The 24,906-nt window shown below is 50.4% G+C and overlaps 1 protein-coding gene across 8 annotated transcripts in view; it reads right to left on the bottom strand.

Annotated features, from left to right (window-relative positions):
• Positions 1 to 20,059, bottom strand: part of MYH10 (myosin heavy chain 10) — a 119,515-nt gene extending 99,456 nt beyond the window's left edge. For 3 of the 8 annotated variants that reach the window (XM_032840010.1, XM_032840009.1, XM_032840007.1), the window contains exon 1: positions 12,846 to 13,190. In XM_032840010.1, coding sequence (XP_032695901.1) covers positions 12,846 to 13,190 — 345 coding nt within the window. Of the gene's footprint in view, positions 1 to 12,845; positions 13,222 to 19,446; positions 19,540 to 19,667; positions 19,856 to 19,934 lie in introns of those variants that run through there. The other 5 variants (XM_032840005.1, XM_032840002.1, XM_032840003.1 and 2 more) reach the window with 4 other exon arrangements.
• Positions 20,060 to 24,906: the final 4,847 nt, after the last annotated feature.

The raw sequence follows: 24,906 nt of genomic DNA on the forward strand, positions 1-24,906 counted from the left end.
TTTCACTTTTATAAGAGGTAAATTACAGGGACGCCTGGGTGGCTTGGTCGGTTAAGCGTCTGCCTTTGGCTCAGGTCTGGATCCCAGGGTCCCAGGATTGAGTCCCACATCAGGCTCCCTGCTTCTCCCTCTCCCTGTGCCTCTCCCCCTGCTTGTGCTCTCTCTCTCTCTGTGTCAAATAAATAAATCTTAAAAAAAAAAAAAAAAAGAGGTAAATTACAGACTGGCCAGAAAGAAAAAAACCACAAACCAAACAAACACACAAACAGAAAACCCCCAAGAAAGTCAAAATGCGGAAGTTCGGTCTAACATCTTGCAGCACGGGTGGCGCGGTAGCAGGTCTTAACGACACTTAAATCAGAAATCATTCCAACACATGTGTCTCCCACGTGGGGGGCGCTCTTCTGAGGTCTAGGATTACAAAGATGACTCAGTCTCACAAATATGAGTCTGTCATCTAAAAACAAGGTTAAATCACACCGGTACCCTGTGCCTGTGAAGCAGGGAGTGTTAAAAATGTTTCCATGCAATACTGTATTCAACCTTACGGTTTCAAGAGCTGCCTTTGAACTATCTGGGAGTTGGCTCCAGTACCGGGTTCCTGTAGAACTGATAATGGGAGCGATACTGTGTCCCTTTATCTTCCCCAAGGCACATGGCAGGAGGGTGGTATGTTGTTAAAATGTGTTTCTGAGACCCTGACGTTCCAATCAGACCTCATTCAATGCCTGAACACACACATGAGACGTTACCTTCAAGAAATACACGCTCTAGGTACAAAGACAGTAAATGTGCACACAACAAACACAGAAAATAAGGCACAAAAAAGAAAGTGGTACGAAAAGAAGAGGAGAAAGGTGAACAGGATTATAAATAGGACAGAAACTCCAGAATAGAACACACAACCAACCCCAGACCCTGAAAGTCAGGGCCATCTCGTCAGAAACTGTAAAACGAGGTATGAAATTCAGACATCAATGGTCTCTGATGTTCTTTCAAAGACTATTTAAAAGTCAAAAGAAGGGATGAAGAAATTCCTATTAAAACATAAAACTGGGTGGCAGGATATAGCCAAGGCAGAGTGAGAAGCTCAGCGTCGCTGAAAGTAGTTTGTATCATGGAAGTGCACGGCGGCGGGAGCTTAGAAAGGCTGACTCAACAACATAGAATGTGTCCTGCACAGGGGATCCGCTAGCAGAGGTTCAGGGGAGATGCAGGGAAAAAGCATGTCTGTAAAGTGTAGATCGGGCAGCTCCATGGAAAAGACACTAAAGGGCAAGAAGCGAGGAGTGGGGAGTGGAGACTACTGCACCAGTCCCAACACAGTGACCGGGCGCAAGTGAGAGGGAAGCGGAGAGTCCTGAGAACACTGAGGTGGGAGGGAGACTCAAAGGCACTCAGAAACTCTGAGTATAAAAGCCACAGAAGACATAAGCTAACGAGAGCCCCACGTTATCAAGCTTGAGAGGCTGGAAATGTTACTGATGGATGGGAAGAATGATCTGATGCGTGGGGAAGAGAGCAAACCCCCTTGGAGCATACTGAGATGGCAGGATGCTGAAAGGGGATTCACTACAGCAGGCAAGCGCAGGAGAACACCCAGTGAGAGCCGGACACACTGACTGCCGAAGCTATGAGAACATTCTGAAGAACGACAAAGGCCTGAGGGGTGTCCGCACAGCCTTTAAGACCCCAGCTCCTGTTGTTGCTGAGCTGACCTAAGGGAGACAGAGTAACACATCTGCACAAAAAGCCTGCCATTTCTCAAACATGCTATGCTGCTTTATGCCTCTAGGCTTGTATGTACGCAGATCGCTCTGCCTGGAATGGCCTTCTCCCGTCCAGTATCAGGAGGTTCTCCCCACCCTGTGAGTGCCAGGCCTCTGTTTAAGACAGGAATGTGCGTACACATTATTTCAAGGTTCGAAGGATGCGGAACCAGGAAACAAGGGAGCACAGAGGTCAAGGCCGGGGCACAGAGCAGACATGGGACGGAATTGGGGGCCTCACACATGCCGCTCCCTGCCAGAGCTCTCAGGGGGACATCAGGCCACCACCCAGAAGGAGAGAGGTCACCCACACCGTTTGCAAACACTGCACCCACATAAATTCACATGTGTGTCTAGGGAAAAAAAAACGAACCAAAACCTGATAAAAGAAGGAAAACATCATCAACCAGAGGCTTCAGAGAAAGCATTTACCTACGGAAATCACCACTAAGATAAGCTAAAAGAATATTTTCAGAAACAGACTGAGAGCAGGGACTCCACGTACCGGAACAGAAGCACATGCGGGAAAACCTGTGGGGAGTGATCCGAGATAAAAAACCAAAACTCCACAGCAGGGAAAGTAAGGAGCAGAGCGGCATCTGGAAATGCAGCGACAGACCCGGCATGTTTATCCTGGGAGCTCCCTTTGCAATGAGAAGTAGGAAGAAGGTGCATAATGCAGAGAAAGGAGGCACGAGGGTAAACGACAAAAATACTTCAAGGACAGATGAAGACAGAAAGCAAAGCAGAGGTCACTAAAACAGGAACCGCTGTTGCTTCCTTGGGGGAAGAAAGGCCAAAATTCTGTAAAAAGAGCGATCATCCCAAGCACACGTGAAACTGCCCCGTGCGTGCGTGCGTCTGTAAATGTGCAAGGTGGTGTGGACGCACACCCCGACAGAAGCCATCGAGCCGTCCAACACGGGGGCGCAGGCTCCGACGAGATGATGCACGTGGACAGTGCCCCCCACTGGCGGCCTGACCCCCAGGGTAATGGCACGCAAGGACACGGCTACCGCCAGGACAGGGACAACGTCCGGATTACAGGAGACACAAGGCCTAACTGTGTAAGGTGAGCACGCCCGGACCCGGCTGCAGACAGACCAAACCAACCACGCTCCACGTTTACAAGAAGGACAGACCACGTGACAGCGACCAAGCGTGTGACGCTCCAGAATCATTCTTCCCGTCTTCCGCAGACGGCCGTTACAAACCCCAACGCTGTGGCAGGGAAGCAAGAGGCCGGGCAGAGTGATTAGCAGCGCACAAGGGCCAGGAGGAGGGTGGACACCCCCAGCTTTCCCTCCCAACCCCCCTGGGCTGCTCACGGCTACACCCCGAGAGTCAGGGGTGTCCCAGGAACACCAGGCCTCACACAGCACAAAGCCCAGCTGGGGGGGATGCCAACCCCTGGCGGGCTCCCCGTGCCCGTCCCCTTCACCTGACTGCCCTCCCAGAGCAGACCTCTAGAACGGGCTTTGGGTCACCAAGAGCAGCAAAATCACGGTCCCGGTTGGCAATCGACGGAGGACACGACGCTGATGACTATGACTTCAGGCTACCCTCGTGTCCCCTGTGAGTCCGTCTGTGTTGCCCTGTGTTATCATCTCGAATGTGTTCAGGTGAGTGAAAAATGGGTCGAGAATTCTGTTGGAGAACTGGGAACCATTAAAAGAAAAATCATAAAAGAGGAGCTGTAAAAAGAAATAAGTAAAAAGCCTTAAAAAAATCATAAAAAGAAAACACCAGATGAAAACTGCAACACAGGGGCGCCTGGGTGGCTCAGTGGGTTGAAGCCTCTGCCTTTGGCTCAGGTCATGATCTCAGGGTTCTGGGATTGAGCCCCGCATCGGGCTCTCTGCTCAGCAGGGAGCCTGCTTCCTCCTCTCTGCCTGACTCTCTGCCGACTTGTGATCTCTGTCTGTCAAATAAATAAATAAAAATCTTAAAAAAAAAAAAAATACAGGAGACTCCATGGGGCACGATGAAAAGGTGACCCGAGAGCATCTGTGTCCGAGGAGGACGACAAAGGCAGGCGGCAAAAGCCGTCTCTGAAGAGACAACGGCTCTGGATGTTCCCAAACTGACCAAAGGCATCAAGCCACAGGCAACAAGCTCCAAGCTCCAAGTCTCATCTAGAGAAGAAAACTCGGCCCGAGCACATCGGAGCTGAACCTGCTGGCCCCGTGGCAGGGCACGCAACTCGTGGTCTCGGGGTTGTGGGATCGAGCCCCCCTCGGGGGTCCGCGCTCAGCGGGGAGTTTGCTGGCGATTCTCTCCCCCCAACCCTGTTCCTCCCTCCCTTCTCTCCAAAAAAGAGAGAGACGGAAATGTATGTGAAGACACAGAGAGCAGCGGCAGCACATGGGCCGGGGGCCCAGAGCCAACCCTCAGTCTCGACAGGGGCCTACAATGTTTCTGGTCGGCGTCGAGGGAACAACGAAGAGAAGGGCCAAAACATATCCCGGGGGTAGAGGCAAGAAGCTCCAACAGTAACGAGAAAGGTGGCCTCATCAGGATGGGGGGAGGGCACAGAACTAGCCGGACCAGGAGGAAGCCAGGAGTCAGAAAGTCCATCTCAGTCAAACTGTACATGTACATAAGCTGAATATTCTGATTAAAATGCTGATATTGGGGGCACCTGGGTGGCTCAGTGGGTTAAAGCCTCTGCCTTCGGCTCAGGTCATGATCTCAGGGTCCTGGGATCGAGCCCTGCATCGGGCTCTCTGCTCGGCGGGGAGCCTGCTTCCTCCTCTCTCTCTGCCTGCCTCTCTGCTTACTTGTGATCTCTCTCTCTCTCTGTGTGTCAAATAAATAAATAAATAAAATCTTTATTAAAAAAATAAAAAAATAAGATGCTGATATTGTCAGATCAGGCACCAAAATAACAACAACCGGCTGCTTAGAAGAGACATACCATCTCACGGAGCTGGACATAAGAAATCGGAACGTAAAAGTTTGGAAAACAACAAAGTGAGCAAACACTAAGAAAAAAAAGCTAATCCTTTGCAAGAAGCATCACTGTTTTTTATTTGTTTGTTTTTAAGATTTTATTTGTCAGAGAGAGATAGCGAGAGGGAGAGCACAAGCAGGTGGTGGCAGAGGGAGAAGCAGGCTTCCCGCTGAGCAGGGAGCCCGATGCGGGGCTCAATCCCAGGACCCTGAGATCATGACCTGAGCCAAAGGCAGACACTTAACGCACTGCGCCACCCAGGCGCCCCAAGAGGCATCGCTGTTAAACAAAGAGCTGTTAAACAAATTTCATGAGGATTCACCAGAAAGAGAAAAAAATCCCACAGCTGCATGCGATAACATGGCTTCAACACACATACAGCAAAAGCGACGGTCCCCGATAGAGGACAAGTGGATTACCATGGGAAAGCGTGATCTATACAAGACCAAGCGACACCGCGCACGAGGGACCCCACTGACCTCTCACCAGCCCCAGCACGTACGTGGTGGGCCATAGGACGGCAAGCAAACTCCAAAGGCTTGAAATCGTCCAGGCTATATGGTCTGCGACCCAGGGCAGGGGACGGTATTAGAAATAACAGAATAAACCTGAAAATCACTAACATTTGGAAATTAAGCAGTCTACTTCTAAATAACCCACGAGGTACAATGAAGGCGCCCTCGTTATTTTGGACTGAACAGTCATGACAAGACAACATACTAACGCTTGCATAATACAGCTAAAAGCTTACAACCTACACCCACAGGTCCGGAATGAAAGAGAATTATCACTACAAATCCTACAGAAAATGAGGATGACAAACAACTTTATGCCTGTGAATTTGGAAAGTTAGATGAAACCGAAAAATTCCCAAATTGTCAAACTTGACACAAGAAACTAAAGATCGGAGAAGTTCTACATGTATTCAAGAAAAACCTGCCCACAGAGAGAACCAGAGTGTTATTTAAAAAAAGAAATAACATGAATCCTAGCTAACCAGTGTCTGAGAACACACAAGGTTGAGATATATTCCCTGATTAATTTCCTAAAACCAACGTAATCTAAACAGCAAAACATGACAAGGCATGACAACAAAGGGCAATTTTAAGTCGATCTCACTCATGAATATAGATGCAAAAATCCTCAACAAGTGGCACCTGGGTGGCTCAATGGGTTAAAGCCTCTGCCTTCAGCTCAGGTCATGATCTCAAGGTCCTGGGTTCGTGCTCTCTGCTCGTCGGGGAGCCTGCTTCCCCCTCTCTCTCTTCCTGCCTCTCTGCCTACTTGTGATCTCTGTCTGTAGAATAAATAAATAAAAATCTTTACAAAAAAATTACAAAAAAAAATCCTCAACAAAATATTAGCAAGCAGAAGGAATCTAATAGTATATAAAGAGACTATCTGGTCCTTCTCAGGTCATTTAGATACTCAAAAATATATATAATTCACCATGATAATAAAATAGCCACACAAAAAAAGAAAATCACACTATCATCTCACTGGGTGCTGGAAAAACATTTGATAAATTAACATCCAATCAGGATTTTTAAAAAGTTCACCCATTCAGGATAAAAACTAGGAACAGAAGGAAACTTCCCTTAATCTGATTAAGACTAAAAACAATACAAAATGGAAACAACCATCATTCTTAATGGGGAAATGTTGAAGCTTTCTCTCTGGGATCCGGAAAGACACAAAGATGCCCGTCCGTGATCACCACTTTTCTGAGGGTCCTACACAGCACAATAAAGCAAGGGGAAAAAAATGTGTCAGAACTGGAAAGGGAAACAGAAAACTGTCATTATCTGCAGACAACATAAGCGTGTTCACAGAAAATCCAAAAGAATCTTCAGCTAAACTGTTATAACCGATTAAGTGATCTTGGTAAGATTTTGTTTGTAAAAAACATGACAACGGGGTACGGAGGACCGAGTGACTCCTGATCTCGGGGTTGAGTCTGAGCCCTGTGACGGGCAGACAGATTACTTAAAAATAACATCTTTAAAAAACAAAACATGACAACAGTATTTCTACATAATGGCATCGATCACGAGACAATGCTGGGCCGCCTGGGCGGCTCAGCTGGTGAAGCCTCTGCCTCCGGCTCAGATCCTGATCTCAGGGTCCTGGGATCGAGCCCCACATTGGGATCCCTGCTCAGTGAGGAGTCTGCTTCTCCCACTGCCCCTCCCCCGTGCACGTGTGCACACGCGTGTGCTCTCTCTCTCTCAAATAAATAAAATCTTAAAAATGAGAAAGAAAAAAGAAAACAATGCTGAAACCACCATTTAATAGCATCCAAAAACCCAAATACCCCAAAATAAGTCTAACAAAAGATGTACTGGCCTCTACAGAGAAAACCAATCAAACACACTGTGAAAAATTAAGAACAAAGTCAGTGGGTATACGTGAACCAGAATGTCAAATATCTCAGTTCTCTCCCAGATCTCTCAGTTGATCTGCAGAATCAACAAAATCCCGAACAGAATCCCAGAAAGGGTGGGAGTGGGCAAGAAACTGACAAGCGGGTTCTAAGATTAATATCCGAACGCAAAGGTTTTGACAACTACAGCGACACCCTAAAGAATGACAAAAATGAGAGCGCAGGCCATGCTGGATAGCAGGACTTACCAGAAAGCTGGCATGACCGAGACAGCGGGATCTCAGCCAGAAGATGGACGCATGGACCACATACAGAACCATGGGCTGAGCATGAACTTAGGAGCACATGACACATGCCATAGAGAAAGGGCTCTACCAGGAAATGGCACTGGGTCACCTGGACAGCCATCTGGGAGAAAGATGAATCTTGCCCCCATCTCACCCACTATGGAGAATCCAAGTCCAACTCCAAGTGGAAGCGGGGCTAACCCCAAGAAAGGCAGCATCACTTTCCCCTCTCAGACCAAGGGTGGGAGGAGAGTGAAGTCAGGACCTTTGCCTCCCACCCGGCCAGGTCCCTCCCTCTGGGCGGTCAGGAGGCCCCAGCTCTTAGGGGGAAGGCCTCCCCCCACAGCCCCCCTCCCCCAGCTGAGGCAGCAGCTCAGGCCCATCTTGTCCCTGAAGATGGAGGTTGTAGCATGGGCCCGGCCATCGCCAGGCGAGGACCCCACCAGGCCCGGCCCGCACCTGTCCACGGAACTCTGCTCACGTGTGGGTAAACTGTCCCCTGGTTGAGCTCTCACGACACCCGGTTCGAGGACCTTCTGTCTCCCGCTGGAATTGGACCACATCAGGCTTTACTCAGAAAACCTGAATGCGTGAGTTAGACAGACGTGTACTCCAGCATGCAGGATTTCCCCTCCTTATCCACAGAAAGGCGTGCCTGTGTGCCCCAGGGATGAGCCCCGGACTGGGAAACACAGATGCCCAAAAAAGCATAAAGTGGGTCAAGAAGCTTGGTACAGTACGCTCTAACAAGGGGAACGAAATAACTCAACCTTCTTAATTTCAGGGCCCTGGGACCCTCTTAGAAATCAAAGACTCCGAAAACCTTCTGCTTTATATAACTATATATGTATTACCAAGTTTTTGCAATTGTGTATTTAGAATAACAATACATGTTAACATCAATAGCATTTCTCATGAAAAATAACCATGTTTTCTGAAATCAGAGCGAGAAAGGTGGTGGTGTTTCGTGTTTTTGCGGTCTTTTTTATTACGGGGCTTCACAAAAATAGCTCCATTTTCATATGTCTTCACATTCAACCTGTTGTGCTATGTTGTCTTGGTTGAAGCGTCTGAAGAAAAAATTAGCCTTACAAAGATACTTAGTTGGAAAAGGAAAGTGCAGTTTAACTGCCTTTTCACGCGATTGTGGAGCTACGTCCTTGATGCTGCATCAAAACCACAGAAGTGAGAACTGGTTCAAGATCTGAGGCAAGGTGGCGTCTGAAATCCTAACCATGAACTTGCATGCTGTTTACCTACATCAAAATCCACTGGCTTACCCTGCCTGTGGAAAGACTCTTTTACCCCTCTGTGACTTTGTAACAATGTACACATCATTTGGAAAACACTGGCTCAGGGGCGCCTGGGTGGCTCAGTTCTTAAGCATCTTTGGCTCAGGTCATGATTCCAGGGCCCTGGGATCGAGCCCCATGTAGGGCTCCCTGCTTGGCGGGAAGCCTGCTTCTCCCACTCCCCCTGCTTGTGTTCCCTCTCTCGCTATGTCTCTCTGTCAAGTAAATAAATTTTTTAAAAAAGATCTAAAAAACAAAACCATTGGCTCAATGAATTATACAAGCCTTCCTTTTTCTTTCTTTTTTTTTTTTTTTGAGATTTCATTTATTTTTTTGACGGAGAGAGACACAGGGAGAGAGGGAACACAAGCAGGGGGAGTGAGGAGAGGGAGAACCAGGCTTCCTGCCGAGCAAGACGCCCCATGTGGGGCTTGACCCCAGGATACTGGGATCATGACCCAGGCCAAAGACAGATGCTAAACCAACTGAGCCACCCAGGCATTCCTAGGCAAGTCTTCCAAATGATGACATTTTGCTATTTGACATTAAAAAAAAAAAAAAATCAGTCATTAGTATCACCATCTATCTCATCAGCAAGGGTTTCAAGTGATGACAAGCTGTCACGTTCACAGTGATAAAACAATTTCCCTAAATCCTAATTTTTTTTAAGATTTTTTTTTTTTTTTTTTTTTTTAAATTAGAGAGAGAGAGTGCATGGCAGGAGAGAGGGGGATGGCAGGGAGGGAGGGACAAGCAGACAAGCAGGGAGCCCAATGCGGGACTCTATCCCAGGATCCTGGAATCATGATCTGAGGGGAAGGCAGATACTTAACCAACTGAGCCACCCAGGCGCCCCTCACACAGTGTATTAAAAAAAGTGTACTCCAGGATTGACATTTAATAAAATCGATCATCTCTCCTGCTTTCTCAAGGTCGTTCTCACGTGCAATGATTAAAATGACCACTAGTATAGCCCAGGGTCCCTGCCTCTTTTTGTGGTAAGATACATGAGGTTTCCCCATCATTACTTTTCTACCATCAGTTGCATCACCACCAGTGGAAAGGGCAAATCATGTCTTCAAATCATCATGAGAACAGTTGTGCCCTCACGGGCCCCCTGGAAGAGTCTTAGGGAAACCTTGAGGGTCCACAGGCCACACCAGGAGAACTTCTGAATTATACCAACGAAAAGCAATAGACATGAAACTTAAAAATTTAATACTGAGTGAAAAGGAAGACACGAAAGCCATACACCATGAGACTCATTCTTGTAAAAGTTCATAAACAGGAAAAACTAAACTATATTGGTTAGGTGATGCATACTTAGTTGATAAAACACACCAGGGGATTTGAAAACACTTCTCAGTAATTAAGAGAGCAAGCAGAGAAAAATTAGCGAGGAAGATCTAAACAGAATTTAAGAGCTTACCCTGATGGCCACAGATGGAATCCCATAGCCAACAATAACAGAATTAATGCTCTTTCCAGACACAGCGAACGCTCACCAAATGAGACGACTCATTACATTAAAGCCTCAACAAAAACAAGGAATGCTATTATGTGAACTATGTTCTTTGACTGCAATGCAATTCATTTAAAAATCAGGAGCAAGGGGCGCCCGGGTGGCTCAGTTGGTTGAGCGCCTGATTCTTGGTTTTGGCTCAGGTCATGATCTCGGGATCCTGGGATCGAGTCCCGTGTCAGGCTCCACACTCGGTGGGGAGTCTGCTTGTCCTTCTGCCTCTCCCTCTGCTCTCTCTCAGAAATAAATACATAAAATCTTTAAAAAATAAAAAATAAAAATCAGTAATAAAATAACTTTAAAAACTCACATTCAGAAATTTTTACAGTATCCTTTTAAAGGGCTCACAGGTTAAAGAAGAAATCCTAACAGAAAACAGAAAATATTTAGGCCGAGTAATAAAAACGCCACACATCCAAATGTGTGAGGTGAGCTAAAATCCTTATTAGAGGAGACATTTACAGTTTTCAAATGCTTTCATTAGGAAAGAGGATGAAAATTCATGACCTGAGAAGTTGGGAGGCCAGCAAGAATCCATCCAAAAAAAATATAAGGATTTAACGAAAGTACACCTGTTAGCAAAGTAAGCTACATAAGTGAACGCACGTCAGAGCTCATCTCTAGAAAGGGGTCCAAAAGGTCCTCCTAAGTTACTACGGGCTCTACATCACTGCACCTCTGCTGTTCCACCCGACCTGACTGGGGTCAGATCCCAGGTCACATCCCTCGCGATCGTGGTTCCCTGCAGCCCCACTTTCTTACCAGGATTCTTTAAAGTCAAGTGCTCCAACGCCAGTCTTGGGTGGGAACCCCTTCTCCCACCCCCACTAACTGCACACACCACTGCTCCAAACTCCTGGCTCTGCTGGGACCTTAATGCTTCCAGAAGAACTCGGGTCGCCCTTCTGTAAAGAGTAAAGGGGGGCCATGCTTTGAAAAGAAACTCAGACATCATTTGGGGTTCCTGAGTTCAGCTGGGGAAAAAAAAAAAATCAAACTCAATAAAAGACATCTGCAAAGCCTTCGAATCCTCTGGAGGAATGGCCACAAGTGAACAGAAGTGTCTTTCCGCTGATTCCTTCTCTTTGGCCCACAGCCGCCTTCCCTTTTGTATTTCCTCCTCTCTATTGGCCTTGCAGGAAGCCTCAAGGTCCAAAGCGGGGAGTCAATGGGGAAGGGGCTGGCAGAAAGAGCTCCGGCTCCCTTCCACACTGCAGTCCCCCAACCCCGGTGCGGTCGCATTTCCAGCCCCAGGCGGCACCCAAAACTCACCCCCCCCCCACCAAATCTGAGCCATGAGCTCCTGATTGGACACATCGCGCTCCCTCACTCCGCAGGTGCGGCCGGGCGTGGTGCCGCACACACCTTGTGGCGTGGTCTCGGCTGGTCCCAAAGCTGCTCCCCTGTGCTGTCCTCACCAGCGGCTTCTCCTCCCCAGACCTCTTCCTTTCTCAAGCTGTCTTCCCAACCCTGCTGCCTTACTCCGCTGCGCCTGACCTCACGGAGGAAAAACAAAAAAGAGAGGCCATGAGGCTTGACCGTGCCTACTTTGGCAAAGGTTAGGGAAGAACTACCCAGTTCTCAGAGCTTCCCCTGGCTAGCTGCCTCCTAGCAGAAAGATCCGGCCCTAACACCACCTTCTCGAAGAGCCCTTCGTGGGCCCATTCGTGGGTCATTCCCCTACTTATTCTATCCCACAGCCTGGCTTCCCTTCCTTATAGGGTGTATCAGGATGGCAGGGACCTGGCCTGTCCTGTTCACCACACCCTCCCCAGCACCTAGAACACAGGTGTTCAGGAATAGTCGCTAACGATGCTAATAAAACTGGCCCGATCTGCAGAAGTTCTGAAGGGCCTCGAGCCCCAGCGGCACACCCTTCATCAAAACCCAACCGCTCTTCTCCAAATGTGGACCAGTACAAAGCCACCTCTTCTCTCTGCTTTTCATTCTACGTTGAAGTTCTCGATTGCCTCCTTTAAAACACTGCACCTGCGTTTAAGAGTCCCTCAAAGCCATTTTGTTGTTCTAGAGCTTTCTGGCACCTGGCTGGCGTCTTTCCGCGCTCCCGCCCCCCCAACCCCAGTATGTTCGATAATTTCTTCCACACGGTCAGCGGCACCGTCCGTGACAACAACGCACGTGTCAACCACTAACCACAGGACGACCCAGTCTCAATCCCGCTCCGAACGGTTTCCTCTGAAAAACCTCAGCATCCCTGTCCCCCACTTCCCCACACCGGGGATCCCCATACTCGCGCTCCAGGCTGAACCCCCGGCCCTGGCTTCACGCCACACTCCAGGACACACGTGCCACCTGCATCCTACTGTTCATGCAACTCTCACCCCGGCCCCCGATATTTCCGCCGCAGGCTCTCCCTGTCCTATCACGTCCCGGCGAACCCCTCCAACAGGTCTCCAACTGCCACATTCATACACTCGACTGCAGATCGGATCAGGCACAGTCACGTGTGACGACGTAAGGCAGGGCAAGACTCGGGTAAGCACAGGATAATCGGTCTCTGACGCACACAGCAACACGGGGCAGAGCACCCAATGGGGTGGGTGCCCCCCACTCTCATCGACCCGGCCCGTCCGTGTCGGTTACACGCATTCCCGAGCGCGACTGGCGGGCGTACTCACGTAGATCAGTCCCGAATAGTAGCGGTCCTTCAGGTTGTGGAGGACAGAAGCCTCGTTCAAGCACGTCAACTCTGCCATGTCCTCCACCTTGGAGAACTTGGGCGGGTTCATCTTCTGAATATCGTCTTTGTTGACCATAGCCTTCTTCCCGTTCTCGGCCAGTTCCACCATAACCTCATCTCCCCGCTCCTCCTTGATACTCGCTGCCTCAAAACCATGGCGCTCGGACGGAATCCACACAAGCTTTTTAGCCGTCCAGTCAGCCTGGGTGGCAGGGTTGTAGATGACCGCCCTGTCCACAAAGAGGTACCTCTCTGGGTCTTCGAGTCCAGCTCTCTGGGCCATTGTAAACAGGAGGAGTCAACTACAATTGTCTCTAAGAGAAGAGGAGGAGGAGGACAAGGTTAGAGGTTCAAAAACATACCACGATGTGCAGATTCTCACTCTTGGCAGGGTTTTAAGAGAGAACCTTTCTGTCGAGGAGCAGGGCAGTGATGGGCTCCACCGCCACGCTAACCGAGTGTCCCGGGGGAATTTCGGGGCTGACCACAAATCGTGCCCGTGGTCAGCTAGAGACCACGTGAGACGCGCTCTCAGTTACCGAGGGCTGAAAAACCACCGGGGGGAAGGCAGGGCTCCATGGGGACTTTCATCCTGCCTTGCACCCTAACCAAAATTAACCAGGGAGTTAAGAAGGCAAAGGGGATGGAGGATAAAGAAAACAAAGGTGCGAAGTAAAAGATCCAGGCGTGGCCACGAGGACGGAGCTAGGAAATGCACGGCCAGCGAAGGAGAGCAAAGCCTCAGGTCTGTGCTGGCCCCCCTTCTGACAGGAGACTCAGAGCTCCTCCGTACAAACACCCCAACTCCGTCCCCCGGGGGGCTTCTCTGGGGGTGCGAGTAGTCTCGATGCCATTAGATGATGCCACGGTGTGACCTGGCTTCCTGGGACAGCTACACGAGCACGCTAAGGGAGCTCTCCAGGCCTCACCCCTACCCTGCAGCTGCTCCCCCTCCTTGCAGCTGCTCCGCTCTCTGGCTCCCCTGCGGTGCGCCATCATTCATCAAGACTCCCTCCACCACCCTGCTTTCTCGCCGCGGAACAGACTCTGGTGTGCCCACGCGTGCCCCTGCAGGCCGTGGGGCCCAGAAGCAAACACGGAGTGTTCCCGATAATGATCTGACCCAGGCAGAAGAAAGAGAACCACTAACCTCAGCTCCATCGAGAAACAGTTTCTGGGGTGTTCACAATGAATGCGTCTCAAGACCTAACTGGTTTACTGAGCACTTGTTTGCCATTCGCCCGCTCATCTGTGGCCCCAGACACGCTAGTCTCAGCTACCTCTGGTCCTGACCTTCTGGATCAAATGACGGCATTTTACAGTCATCACTCACCTTTCCGAGGTGACTCTGGACTCCTGCCTCACAATGTCTTTTTGGAATCTGATACCATCATTAAACACTTTTGTGATCACCCCAAATTCTAGGGTAGTACAAATCTCAGAAGCATGGTCTCCAGGACCTCATGCAAGGCCAGGCAAGAAGCCAACTGAGTAACTAGTTTTCTTCTGTTCACATCTTCCCGGGTTTTGCCGCCACCACCCCCCTCCCCCAATGGATGAGGATTCTTCCTAGGCAAAAGACAGAAGGCTGCAAGGCTAATCATGGACTAGCCCAGGGGCACCTGGCTGGCTGGCTCAGTCAGAAGGGCATGGACTCTTGATCTTGGGGTTGTGAGTTTGAGCCCCACGTGGGGTACTTAAAAATAAAATTTTATTTTATAAAATAAAATATATTTTTTAAGATTTTATTTATTTATTTGACAGACAGAGACACAACGAGAGAGGGAACACTAGGAGGGGGAGTGGGAGAGGGAGAAGCAGGCTCCCCATTGAGCAGGGAGCCCAATGCGGGGCCTGATCCCAGGATCCTGGGATCATGACCTAAGCCGAAGGTAGACACTTAATCACTAAGCCCCCAAGGTATCCCCTAAAAATAAATTCTTTAAAAAAAATAAAGTAGTCCCAAAGTTATTATGAAGCTCTCAGCCTTGAGTCCACAAACTTCAAGCTCCATAAAGTCCCTGAAATGGTATAAAAATGGACACTTTAGAAAGCATTTGCTGTAATGTAATGTGTTATAAACAGGCATGGTTTTTAGGTCATGGTTCTTAGACAATGGTATGGGCATGGGCGGCATGTAGGAGGCTTACAGAAGCACGGACTGGAGCCCCTTCTCCAGAGTTTCCAATTCAGCAGGGTCTGGGGCAAAGCCTAGTAATTTGCATTTCTAACAAGTTCCCAGATGCAGTGGAGGAAGCTGGTCCTGGGACCACACTTTGAGAACCATCATTCCATGGTTTCCGGTTGCCATGGTGAGCCAATGTCATTAACAGGTATGCTGGAATAGGAAAAAAAGGGTTGAAAACCAATGTTCTAGACTAATTCCTAACCTGATTTAAGGGCTATGCTCAGGTTTTTTAAATGATGGACTTGAACAAAACAAACAAAAAAATCACACAACAAAACCCCCCAAAAATCACATAAAGAGGAAACAGTAAGACTTCTACAAATAAAAAGGCTAACACGTTTTCTAACTCAACTTTTATTTGCCTTTTTAGGCATTCGCTTGGGGAGGTGGGGCTGGCAATTCAGAAAATATTCCCAGGGCACATGTACATTCTGGAAAATGGTTTCCAAAGCCCATCATTACCTCTAGGGACTGGCTTTCGTAAGACTATTAACACACTTTCTGTCTTTCCAAACTTATACTTTGCAAAACTGCTCAGGAGAAGGGAGGCATGACTCTAAGGTGGGAATCGTCCTAGATAAATCTGGACACGGACAACAGGACACGCATTCCGCCTTTACGATGGATGGCCTTCTAGAAGAGAAAATTTCCCGTGATCACAAAATACGGTAACAAGTTACTCTTGTCGTTAACAGGTAGGAACTGTTTATCTCGCACGACACCTCGGAAGAGGTCTTGTTGCCAGCAGGCGTGTGCACACACATTTCTTTAATTTTACATTGGGCATGTAATTATATGCTTAAATTTCGTGGACGGCTGTAAATTAGAGCAGCTCAACAGGTCATTTCTGCGGCAGGCTTAAAAAAAAAAAAGTAAATGATACATTTAAAAATTAGTTCACCAAATTGGTACATTTAAAATTTATCGGTATTTTTTTCTAGGTGAGGAAATTCTGGTAATTTCAGGGAAAGAAACCAACAGGTTGCAAAAAACGTAACTGCAAAATGCTCCCGCCTTTGTTGGGGGGAGGAGGGGAGAATTACATATGCATGTGCCTTTTTTTTTTTTTAAAGGAATAGATTAATTAATTAATTAATTAATTAAATAATATTTTTAAAAAGGAACAGACGGTCATTGGGTCTCCACTGGATGGTGAGATTACAAATTACTTTTACTTTTTACTTTTCCAGAGCTTTCTATGACTGATCAGACACTGAGAGGACAGCTTCCTGTTCCTGGCTATCTGGTGAGCATCTAGATGGCTCCTGGGTCCTCTTGGGATTGGGGGGATCTCCACCTCCTGAGCAAGCCTCGCATGCATGGTCCTCACCCCCACAGTAAGCCTTCAACTTCTCCACAACCAAACACCTACCCCCTCCTTCCCATCCTGCCCCAAATGCCACCCTGAGAAGTTCTTTTCAGGTCTGGTTTGACAGAGTTTGGGATGCCCGTGAAGAGGTTTCCTTCACTTTAACTCTTCACCTGTGATCGCCCGATATGCGGTATTTTTTCTATGCCATTGCACATGCGGTACCCGAGCTTGATAATGCCAGTGTTTAACAGTGAGCCACTCCCAAATGCCTCATTTTACACCATGGGGGGGGGGGGGGAAATACCACGATTTTAAAAATAGCAAATACTGTTCTGTATCATTAATTATGGGCAGGCACTATTCTAAGCAGTTTACCTTTACCAACTCGGTCCTCCCAACAGCCCTGTGAGGCACGTACTATTAATATCTCTATTCTACAGATGAGGAACCCAAGGTAGAGAGAAAGCCCATAGCCAGCCCAAGGTCACGGAGCTCACCAGCAGCAGAGCTGGGCTAACCCCAGAGTTCCCGCAGGAATGCAGGCTACAGCAATGGTAGGTGAGGCGGGGAGCGGATTTTGCAGGGCGTGGAGTGCTCCCCGCTGCCTCTCCACTAAATAAAAATCCTATCGATTACGGTTCCAAGAATGGAGGCTCAGCATTGAACACACCAGCACCATCTGGCAAGGATTTTACATTTAATAGAAAAAACACCTCTATATTGGAAGAAAGGGAGTAAGGAGCAAGATCTTTGCTGCAGACGGAAAGATAATCTGAAGGTTTTTGGTGTCATCTGAAATGAGCATCTGCTTATAGCTAAGTCATTCATGTGTCTAGGAAAGAGCCCCCTACAGAGCCAGAGCCCATCCCCTTCATTGGTTTTGGACACACCCTGGGGCTCTGTTCCCCACCCCACCCCCACAGCCAAATTTTTTTACTTCCAGTGAAATGCCACCAGGGAAACATCTCTGCTGCCTCCCAGCATCTACTATGGGTACAGAGAGGGGCAAACAACCCAATTTTGAGAATATCTTGTGTATAACTAGCCAAACGAAAATGATGGATCAATTATCCGCGATAGCACCGCCCTCTGTAACAGAGGAACTACACCAGAATCGTCCCACTGGGTTTACCACCACCACTGCAGCCACTCAAGACGACAGGGACCTACAAACCTATTCATCTACCCAAATTCATCTCAGCCAAAAGAGCACGCACGCGCACGCGCGCACACACACACACACACCCCAGACGCTAAAGGGCACCATCTCTCAGGGAACATCTGCAGGCTGGGTTAAAATATTTCCAAAATGCGGACGCAAGGCCAGGAATTTCAGTTCCCTCCTATAGGATGAGAAAGGACACAACCCTCTGAAGCACTGGGTCTCCCCCCCCCCCCCCCCCCCCCCCCCGCAATGTGCCCTTCAGAATTCCGTTCATCTGCTCTCCCAGTCTGTCTGTCTTCATTGTGATGATTTCCCTAAGGAGCCCAAATAAAAAGCCAGCCTCTGGGGTCACATCCCTTCGCTGCCGAAGCTCGGGCTGCATATCGCACAATGACAGCATGTGCCGTCTCCAGATAAGGACGGGCAAGAACCAAATTTAAGATGCAACCAAATTTAAGATGTCAAGCGATGCATCAAATAAAATGGCCACTTTTCCAGAATCCGAGACAGACAGGGCATACTTCAACGTCAAAAGCGCGGGACTACAAGAATACTCGGTCGGGACAGACCCAGAAAGGAAATAAAACAATAAACAGATGAGAGTTTCCCAGACTGAGCGACTATGGAGAACGATGAAGCCCGACTCAAAGAATCCTCACTTCCAGCGTTTAAAAACAAAACAAAACAAAAAAAATACCCAAACCCAAAAATCAAAATCTCGGCAACGCCGAGGTATTACATTTAGTATATTATATTATTCAGCGAAAAAGCAGCCTTTGTTCGGTTGGCAGGCTGGATCTACCCCGCCTGCTCTCCCCTACCCCACCCCACCCCACCCCCTTGCATCCACCGCAGTGGGCTCGCAGGGAGCCGCAGAGGCCCGAAGACACAGATAACGGTCACAGGCGGAGGCCACGCCAGCCCAGCCTCACCCGCGGAGCCCAGACCCGCCGCGTCGCCAGCCTCTGTTCCCAGGCCCCGGCGCCCAGGCCGGCCAGACAGGGGGCCTCCCGGGTCCCTGGGCCGCACCCGCCCACCGCGGGCCCACAAAGCGCCCGCCAACGCCACGACTCCGCCGCTCCCACTTCACCCCAACCCCATTCCAGTCCCATTTCACGGGATCAGGGTGTGACCCCAGCTGCAGAAGGCCAGCAAGGGAGTCCGCGGCAAGCCGTGCCCGGATCGCTTACACAATAAAGGGATCCCGAGGCGAGGGCTGACCCTCCCCCCCGCCCGCCCGGCCGCCCTGCCGCAGCGCGCCCCCGCCACATTTCCCGCCCCGTCCCCCCACCCCACCCGGGCCTCGCCGGGCGTCCGGCCCCGGCCCCGGCGGCCCCCGCCCGCCCTCCCGCCCCCAGCTCCTCCAGAGCCCACCTTCCGCGCGCCGGCCGCGGCTCGGACCCTCGCCCGCCGCGCGCTGCCGGACTGTGCGGAGGAGCCCCTACCCTTGGGTCCCCCCCACTCCAAGGCGCCGTCCGCCTTGCCAGCCCTGAGAACCCCCGACCGCACCCGGGCTGCCCGGCCGGCCTAACCCGCCTGGGAACCCACCCAGGGGCCGGCCCTTCCTGTCCGGCGCCCCCCACCAACAGCAGGGTCGCTCTTCCCAGCCCGCCCCAGGGCTCCCTCCCCTCCCCGGAGCCCCGAGACCCCCACCAGGGCACTAGGCCTCCCCGTCCCCCGCGCCCCCACGGACCCGACACGCCGAGGGCCAGGTCCCTGCATGCCCACCCCCCCCCACCTCGATCTACATCCCCAACCCCCAGAGGTCGTCCCCCAGCACACCCAGGCCCTGATCCCTGCAGGGGTCTCAAGCTTCAGGACCCCATTCCCCGCCCTTCCAGAGCTCTCTCCAGCCGCTGGGGTCGGTTACCTACCCCGCTTTCCTCCCCAGGGTCGATCCCCGCATGAATCTCCCGCCCCGCAGTGCGAGCCCTCCACGCAGAGCCGCCCGGGCGTCCCCGTGCTCACGCTTCGGCTCTGCTCTGCGCTCCAGAGTCCCTCCCTCCTCCGCCCCAGCCCGGGACCCTTCCCTCCCCCGCCGCCGTCCCCCCGCCGGCGGCCGCGGCGCTCGAACGCGGGCAGCCGCACCTCTCACCTTCAGCCGAAGATGGTGGCGCCGGCGCACGTCCCCAGCCGCGACCACAGATCCGGCCCCTCAGTCCCAAACCCACCGCTGCCTCCGCCGGGCTCCTTTAGCACTGCCGCTCCGCGCCGCCCCACCCACTCCCACCCTCATTGGGCCAGCCCCACGCCCGTCACCGCCGCCCCCAGACCCACTGGTCCGTTTGCGCGCCCATCTCCAAGGGAAGACGTTAGCAACCCGAGCGAAGCTACCTTCCCGAGGGCCGCTCCCTCCACCCACCTGGAAGGACGCTCATTGGCTCCCGCTGCCCGCCCCGGCCGCCGGCGCCCCGACCTCATAGGCCGCCCCGCGCGCCCGTCATGGACTCCGGGAGGTGCGGCCGGGCCGGCGGCGGGCGATTGGCCGGCGCCCGCGGAGATGGACAGCCGAGGCCGGCCGGGCGCCGGCGAGCCCGCGGGGCAGCGGCTGCGGACGCCGCGGGGGCCTCGGCCGTGCGGCCGCTGCGGCAGGTGACCCGCGGCGGGAGCCCCGAGCCGCCCCCGGACGCGCCTGTGCCGGCGTCGGGCCGCCTCGCCGGCCCCTGTCCCCGCCGCAGCCGGCGTGTTCCGCAGCGGCACCGGCTGCCACCGCCGAGTCGCGGGCCCCCGGCGCTGCCTGCAGGGGCGGGGCCGGAGCGCGGTCCAGAGGCCTTACGTCACCCCCGGAGCCGCGGGGGGCGGGGGGCGGGGGCCGCGGCTCTGCGGCTCACCTGCAGTGGGCGGGGGCGGGGCTCGCGGCGGCTCTGCCCATGCGCGCGGGCTCTGCGGGGGCCCGTGCCGCGCTCCGGCCGCGGGGTGACGGTGCCTGGGCCGCGGAGCGCGGGACGCCTTCCTCCGCTGCGGCAGTTTCGGGGTTTGCGAGGGGCGGGGCCTCCCTCCCCAGGCTGCGGGCTGCGGCGGGATTCCAGACGAGGGGCGAGCGGCCTAGGACAGGAGACGTGGGGGAAAGGACTTCGCTCACCTCATTCATTCGTTCCTTATTTCATTCATTCGTTCATTCATCACGCGGAGCTCCCTACGCGGGAGGGGCCTGTGAGGAGGTTTTGCCGAGCTGTCCTCACCCTTGGGGCCTATGAGCCCCTCGGAGGCCTTAGAAAACGTTTGAGAACTGGGGGGGCTGGAGGGAGGCTGGAGGGGGGTGGGTCAGGCTCAAAATAAGGAAACTGGAAAAATAAATTGAAGTCAATGAATAGTTAATGAAATATCCGCAGAAACGAGTCAGCTGCAACAGGGCTCTTATATAATGACATATAAATACAATACAGTGTAAGTCACGAGATCAAAATGAATTATAAAACCGGCACATCATCAAAAAAAATTTTACAACAAAATGCAGTTATTTAATGTGGGAAATGGGTGCGCTTTAATGCGTGTGATATGATACATGGAAACTTCCAGTCTGGTAAAAAGTGAATAAGGAAAAAAAAAAAAAATCAGGAAATGATAAGGAATGGTTGGTGGAATTCAGAGAAGGCTCCAAGAGGCAGCTGAGTGCAGAGTCCTTCCTGGGGAAGTCGGAGTCAGGTCCTGTGTCTGTGCTTTGTCCTAGTATAGTAGAGTGACTCTCGTCTGCCACCCCCACCCCCACCAGCATGCTGTGGGGTAAGCTGCCCCTTGTCCAGGCATCTTGTGACTTGTCCCCATGAATTGGACTGCCCTTAATGCTGTGTACGCATGGAGTATGAGTGAACTGTACAAAATATCGGAGTGATATTCCTCTTCTGAATCTTTAAGTGTGTTCAGAGAGGACCAAAGACTCTGTCTGTAACCCATCTCAGCTTTGTCGGCCACTGGACATTTCCCCATGCGGTGTTCCTGGCCAAGAGCATCCATCCACACACACACAGCCCTGTTAGCCACCAACTCCAGGGGTGCTCACAATTTGAAAACAAACCCTGGATCATCAGAGAGGGCAGGAAACTCACCAGAATTAAACATCACAAAGATGTTAGTCTTAATGAGAAACCAGTCATAAAAAGAATGTCCGCGAATGTATGTCTAGTCCTGGTGACACTCCCAACACTTGGGCCCTCTCTTTTCTTCCCATTTTTTTTTTTTTAAGATTTTATTTATTTGACAGAGATCACAAGTAGGCAGAGAGGCAGGCAGAGAGAGAGAGAGGAAGGGAAGCAGGCTCCCCGCTGAGCAGAGAGCCCAATGTGGGGCTCGATCCCAGGACCCTGAGATCATGACCTGAGCCGAAGGCAGAGGCTTTAACCCACCGAGCCACCCAGGCGCCCCTTTTCTTCCCATTTCCACTTCATCCCGTCACCCAAACTCACCCTCTCCTCAACTTCCCTTTGTCTGTTAATGAAACCAGCCTTGAAACCCCTGATTCCTTTGTCTCCAATGGCTCCAGTATCTTATCCCTCTCAACCCCCATAATCTAGCCAGCCAGGCTCCTCTGTATCTCACCCCATGGACATCTATTCCAGAATGTGCTGCTATTTGGATGAGGAAGACACAGGATTTTTGAACCAGGTAAACTTGGCTTTGAATTCATCTCTGCCATTACTAGATGTTGAAACTTAGACCAATTCCTTACTGTCATCTTTAAAAAGGGGATAGGGGCACCTGGGTGGCTCAGTCATTAAGGGTCTGCCTCCGCATCTGGCTCCCTGCTCAGCGGGAAGCCTGCTTCTCCCTCTCCCACTCCCCCTGCTTGTGTTCCCTCTCTCACTGTGTCTCTTTCTGTCAAATAAATAAATTCTTAAAAAAAATAAAAATAAATAAAAAGGGGGATAGGAATGGAGACTTAAAAGACTCATTCAAATGGATATTAACAGGACAATGTAGTGGGAGGGAGGGGGGAAGAGGCATCGAGAAATGCAATAGGTTGAAACTTGTTTCTTAGTCTACAAGTTCATTCACAAGCGAGAGAGGTCTTTCTCCATAGTAATTTTTCCTGGCAGTCTAGGCTGCTTTGCCCCCAAATGAGAAAGTTCACAGACCATTGTTTTGCACAGTCTAGGTCATAAGTCCAAACTCTTTCCCTCTGGGTGGTTCCAGCCCATGAACCTGTTTTGTTCTAAACTGTTTTGTTCCATCTGCACAGGGCTGATATGAAGCATTTTTTTTTTATTTGAATGAATTCCAAAATTTGCAAATCAAGAACTATCCAACACCATTAGCCAGCAGGGAAACACAAACCAGAATCATAAGGAGATACCACTTCCCAACCACCAGAATGACCAGAATCAAAAAGACAGACAATACCAAATGTTGGTGAGGACACAGAGACATGGGAACGCTCAGTCGTTTCTGGGGGGAATAGAAAATCGTGTAGGCACTCTGAGAAATCATTTGCCACTTAAAAAAAAAGATTCTATTTATTTATTTGACAGAGAGAGACACAGCGAGAGAGGGAACACAAGCAGGCGGAGTGGGAGAGGAAGAAGTAGGCTTCCCGCTGAGCAGGGAGCCCAGTGCTCTGTGGGGCTTGATCCCAGGACCCTGGGATTATGATCTGAGCCAAAGGTAGACGTTTAATGACTAAACCACCCAGGCACCCCCACTTGCCACTTTCTTAAAAAGTTAACTATAGGGACACCTGGGTGGCTCAGTCAGTTAAGTGTCAGACTCTTGATTTGGGCTCAGATCTTGATGTCCTCATCGTCCAAGCCCCAAGCTTGACTCTGCCCTGGACATGGAGCCTACCTAGAAAAATAAAAGGAATGCAACCGTGTGCGTGAACCTTGAAAACATTACCCTCAGACACAGACACCATGTTTTGTAGGATCCCATTTATATGAAATATCTGTAAAGAACTAAACTTGGGAAATAGCATCACAGTAGTTGCCTGGGGTGAGGGCCAGGGTGGGGAAGGAGGGACAGCATGGGGATTAGCAGGAAATAGACATGAGGGTTCCTACTGAGATGATGAAAATGTTCTAAAATTGACTCGTGATGGTTGCCCAACTCGGTAAGCTTACTAAAAAAAAAAACAAAAAAAAAAACAACCCACTGAATTTTATACTGTGAGTGACATGATTTGCAAAATAAACCTTATTAAAGTGCTTTTTTAAAAAATAGGGGGGAAAAGAGCTATCACATGAAAATCCACATTTCCGGTTTCCCATGAAAAATCGGAAGATCAGGAAATTCGAGGACAATTGGGTGGTGCCTGAGCTGCCGCTCCTTCTTAGGCAAAGCACGTGGCCCCAGCGCTCCTCAGCCACCACGAACCCCGTGGTCCCTCAGAGCTGACCTGCTTTACTCAGTGACATTCTTTGCCTGGTCTTTTTAAGTATCGATAAGAGGTTTTCAGTCCTTGTTATTCCTGTTGAGGAATTTCAGGCCAGATCACTCCAGAGAGATAGAAGAGTGGTATTTTTGAGTTGAAAAGCTGTTTCCCTGGGGGCACTGGCCGGCTAGGTGGGTGGAGCACTCGACTCTTGGTCCTGAGTTCGAGCCCCACGTTAGGCAAGGAGCCTACCAAAAGGAAATAGAAAAGAAAAGAAAAAGAAGTGTTTCCCTGACGGTGGTGAAGAAGTCAGAGGTTTAAATTTGAGTGTCCACAAGAGTTACTGATAGGGGTCCCTTTTCAACACGATTCTTTGGCCAGGAGTATCTTGAGGCACAAACTATTGTAATGACCACGACACAGCTCTTCTGGGGAATAATGCCGGACGGACCCGAGGGTTCAGTGCTCACCTGTGGACATCTTCAATCAGCACGAGTAATGGGAAAACCATTGCAGAGACTCCCATGAGCTGAGAAAGAAAAAATCCTTCTAGAATTTTCTTGGGCCTCTTACACTCTGGAATTTTGAGGGGAAAGAAAAAAACCAAACGAGCCTGAAATTTCCTCATGTAAGACTTCTGTCCAATCATGCAGGATAAGGCTAAGTCAGATCTAATGTGATTTAGAAAAATGAAAGCATGAGAGTTCCTGCATCCTAATGTCTTAGGGCAAGTCACACCTGTGGCAAATACTTTTTTTTTTTTTTTTTGGCAAATGCCTATTGAGTGTCTTTTGTGTCTAGGGATGGTGCCAGGTACCAAGGAAATGACTATGTCAACATAGGCACAGTCCCTACCCCTAAGGAGCATACCATCTAGCAGGAAATATGAGCAAATAGGCAGATAATTATAATTACAGATAACGATATGATTATAGAGCAGGGGTTCTTAATCTGGAGTCCATGGAAACCTAAAGAATTTAATTCTATAAAACTTTGAATTGTATGCAACGTTTACTGCACGTTTTTGTCT

The sequence above is a fragment of the Lontra canadensis genome, unplaced genomic scaffold, assembly GCF_010015895.1.
Source record: "Lontra canadensis isolate GAN:19392208 unplaced genomic scaffold, GSC_riverotter_1.0 scaffold110, whole genome shotgun sequence".
Classification (NCBI taxonomy): domain Eukaryota; kingdom Metazoa; phylum Chordata; class Mammalia; order Carnivora; family Mustelidae; genus Lontra; species Lontra canadensis.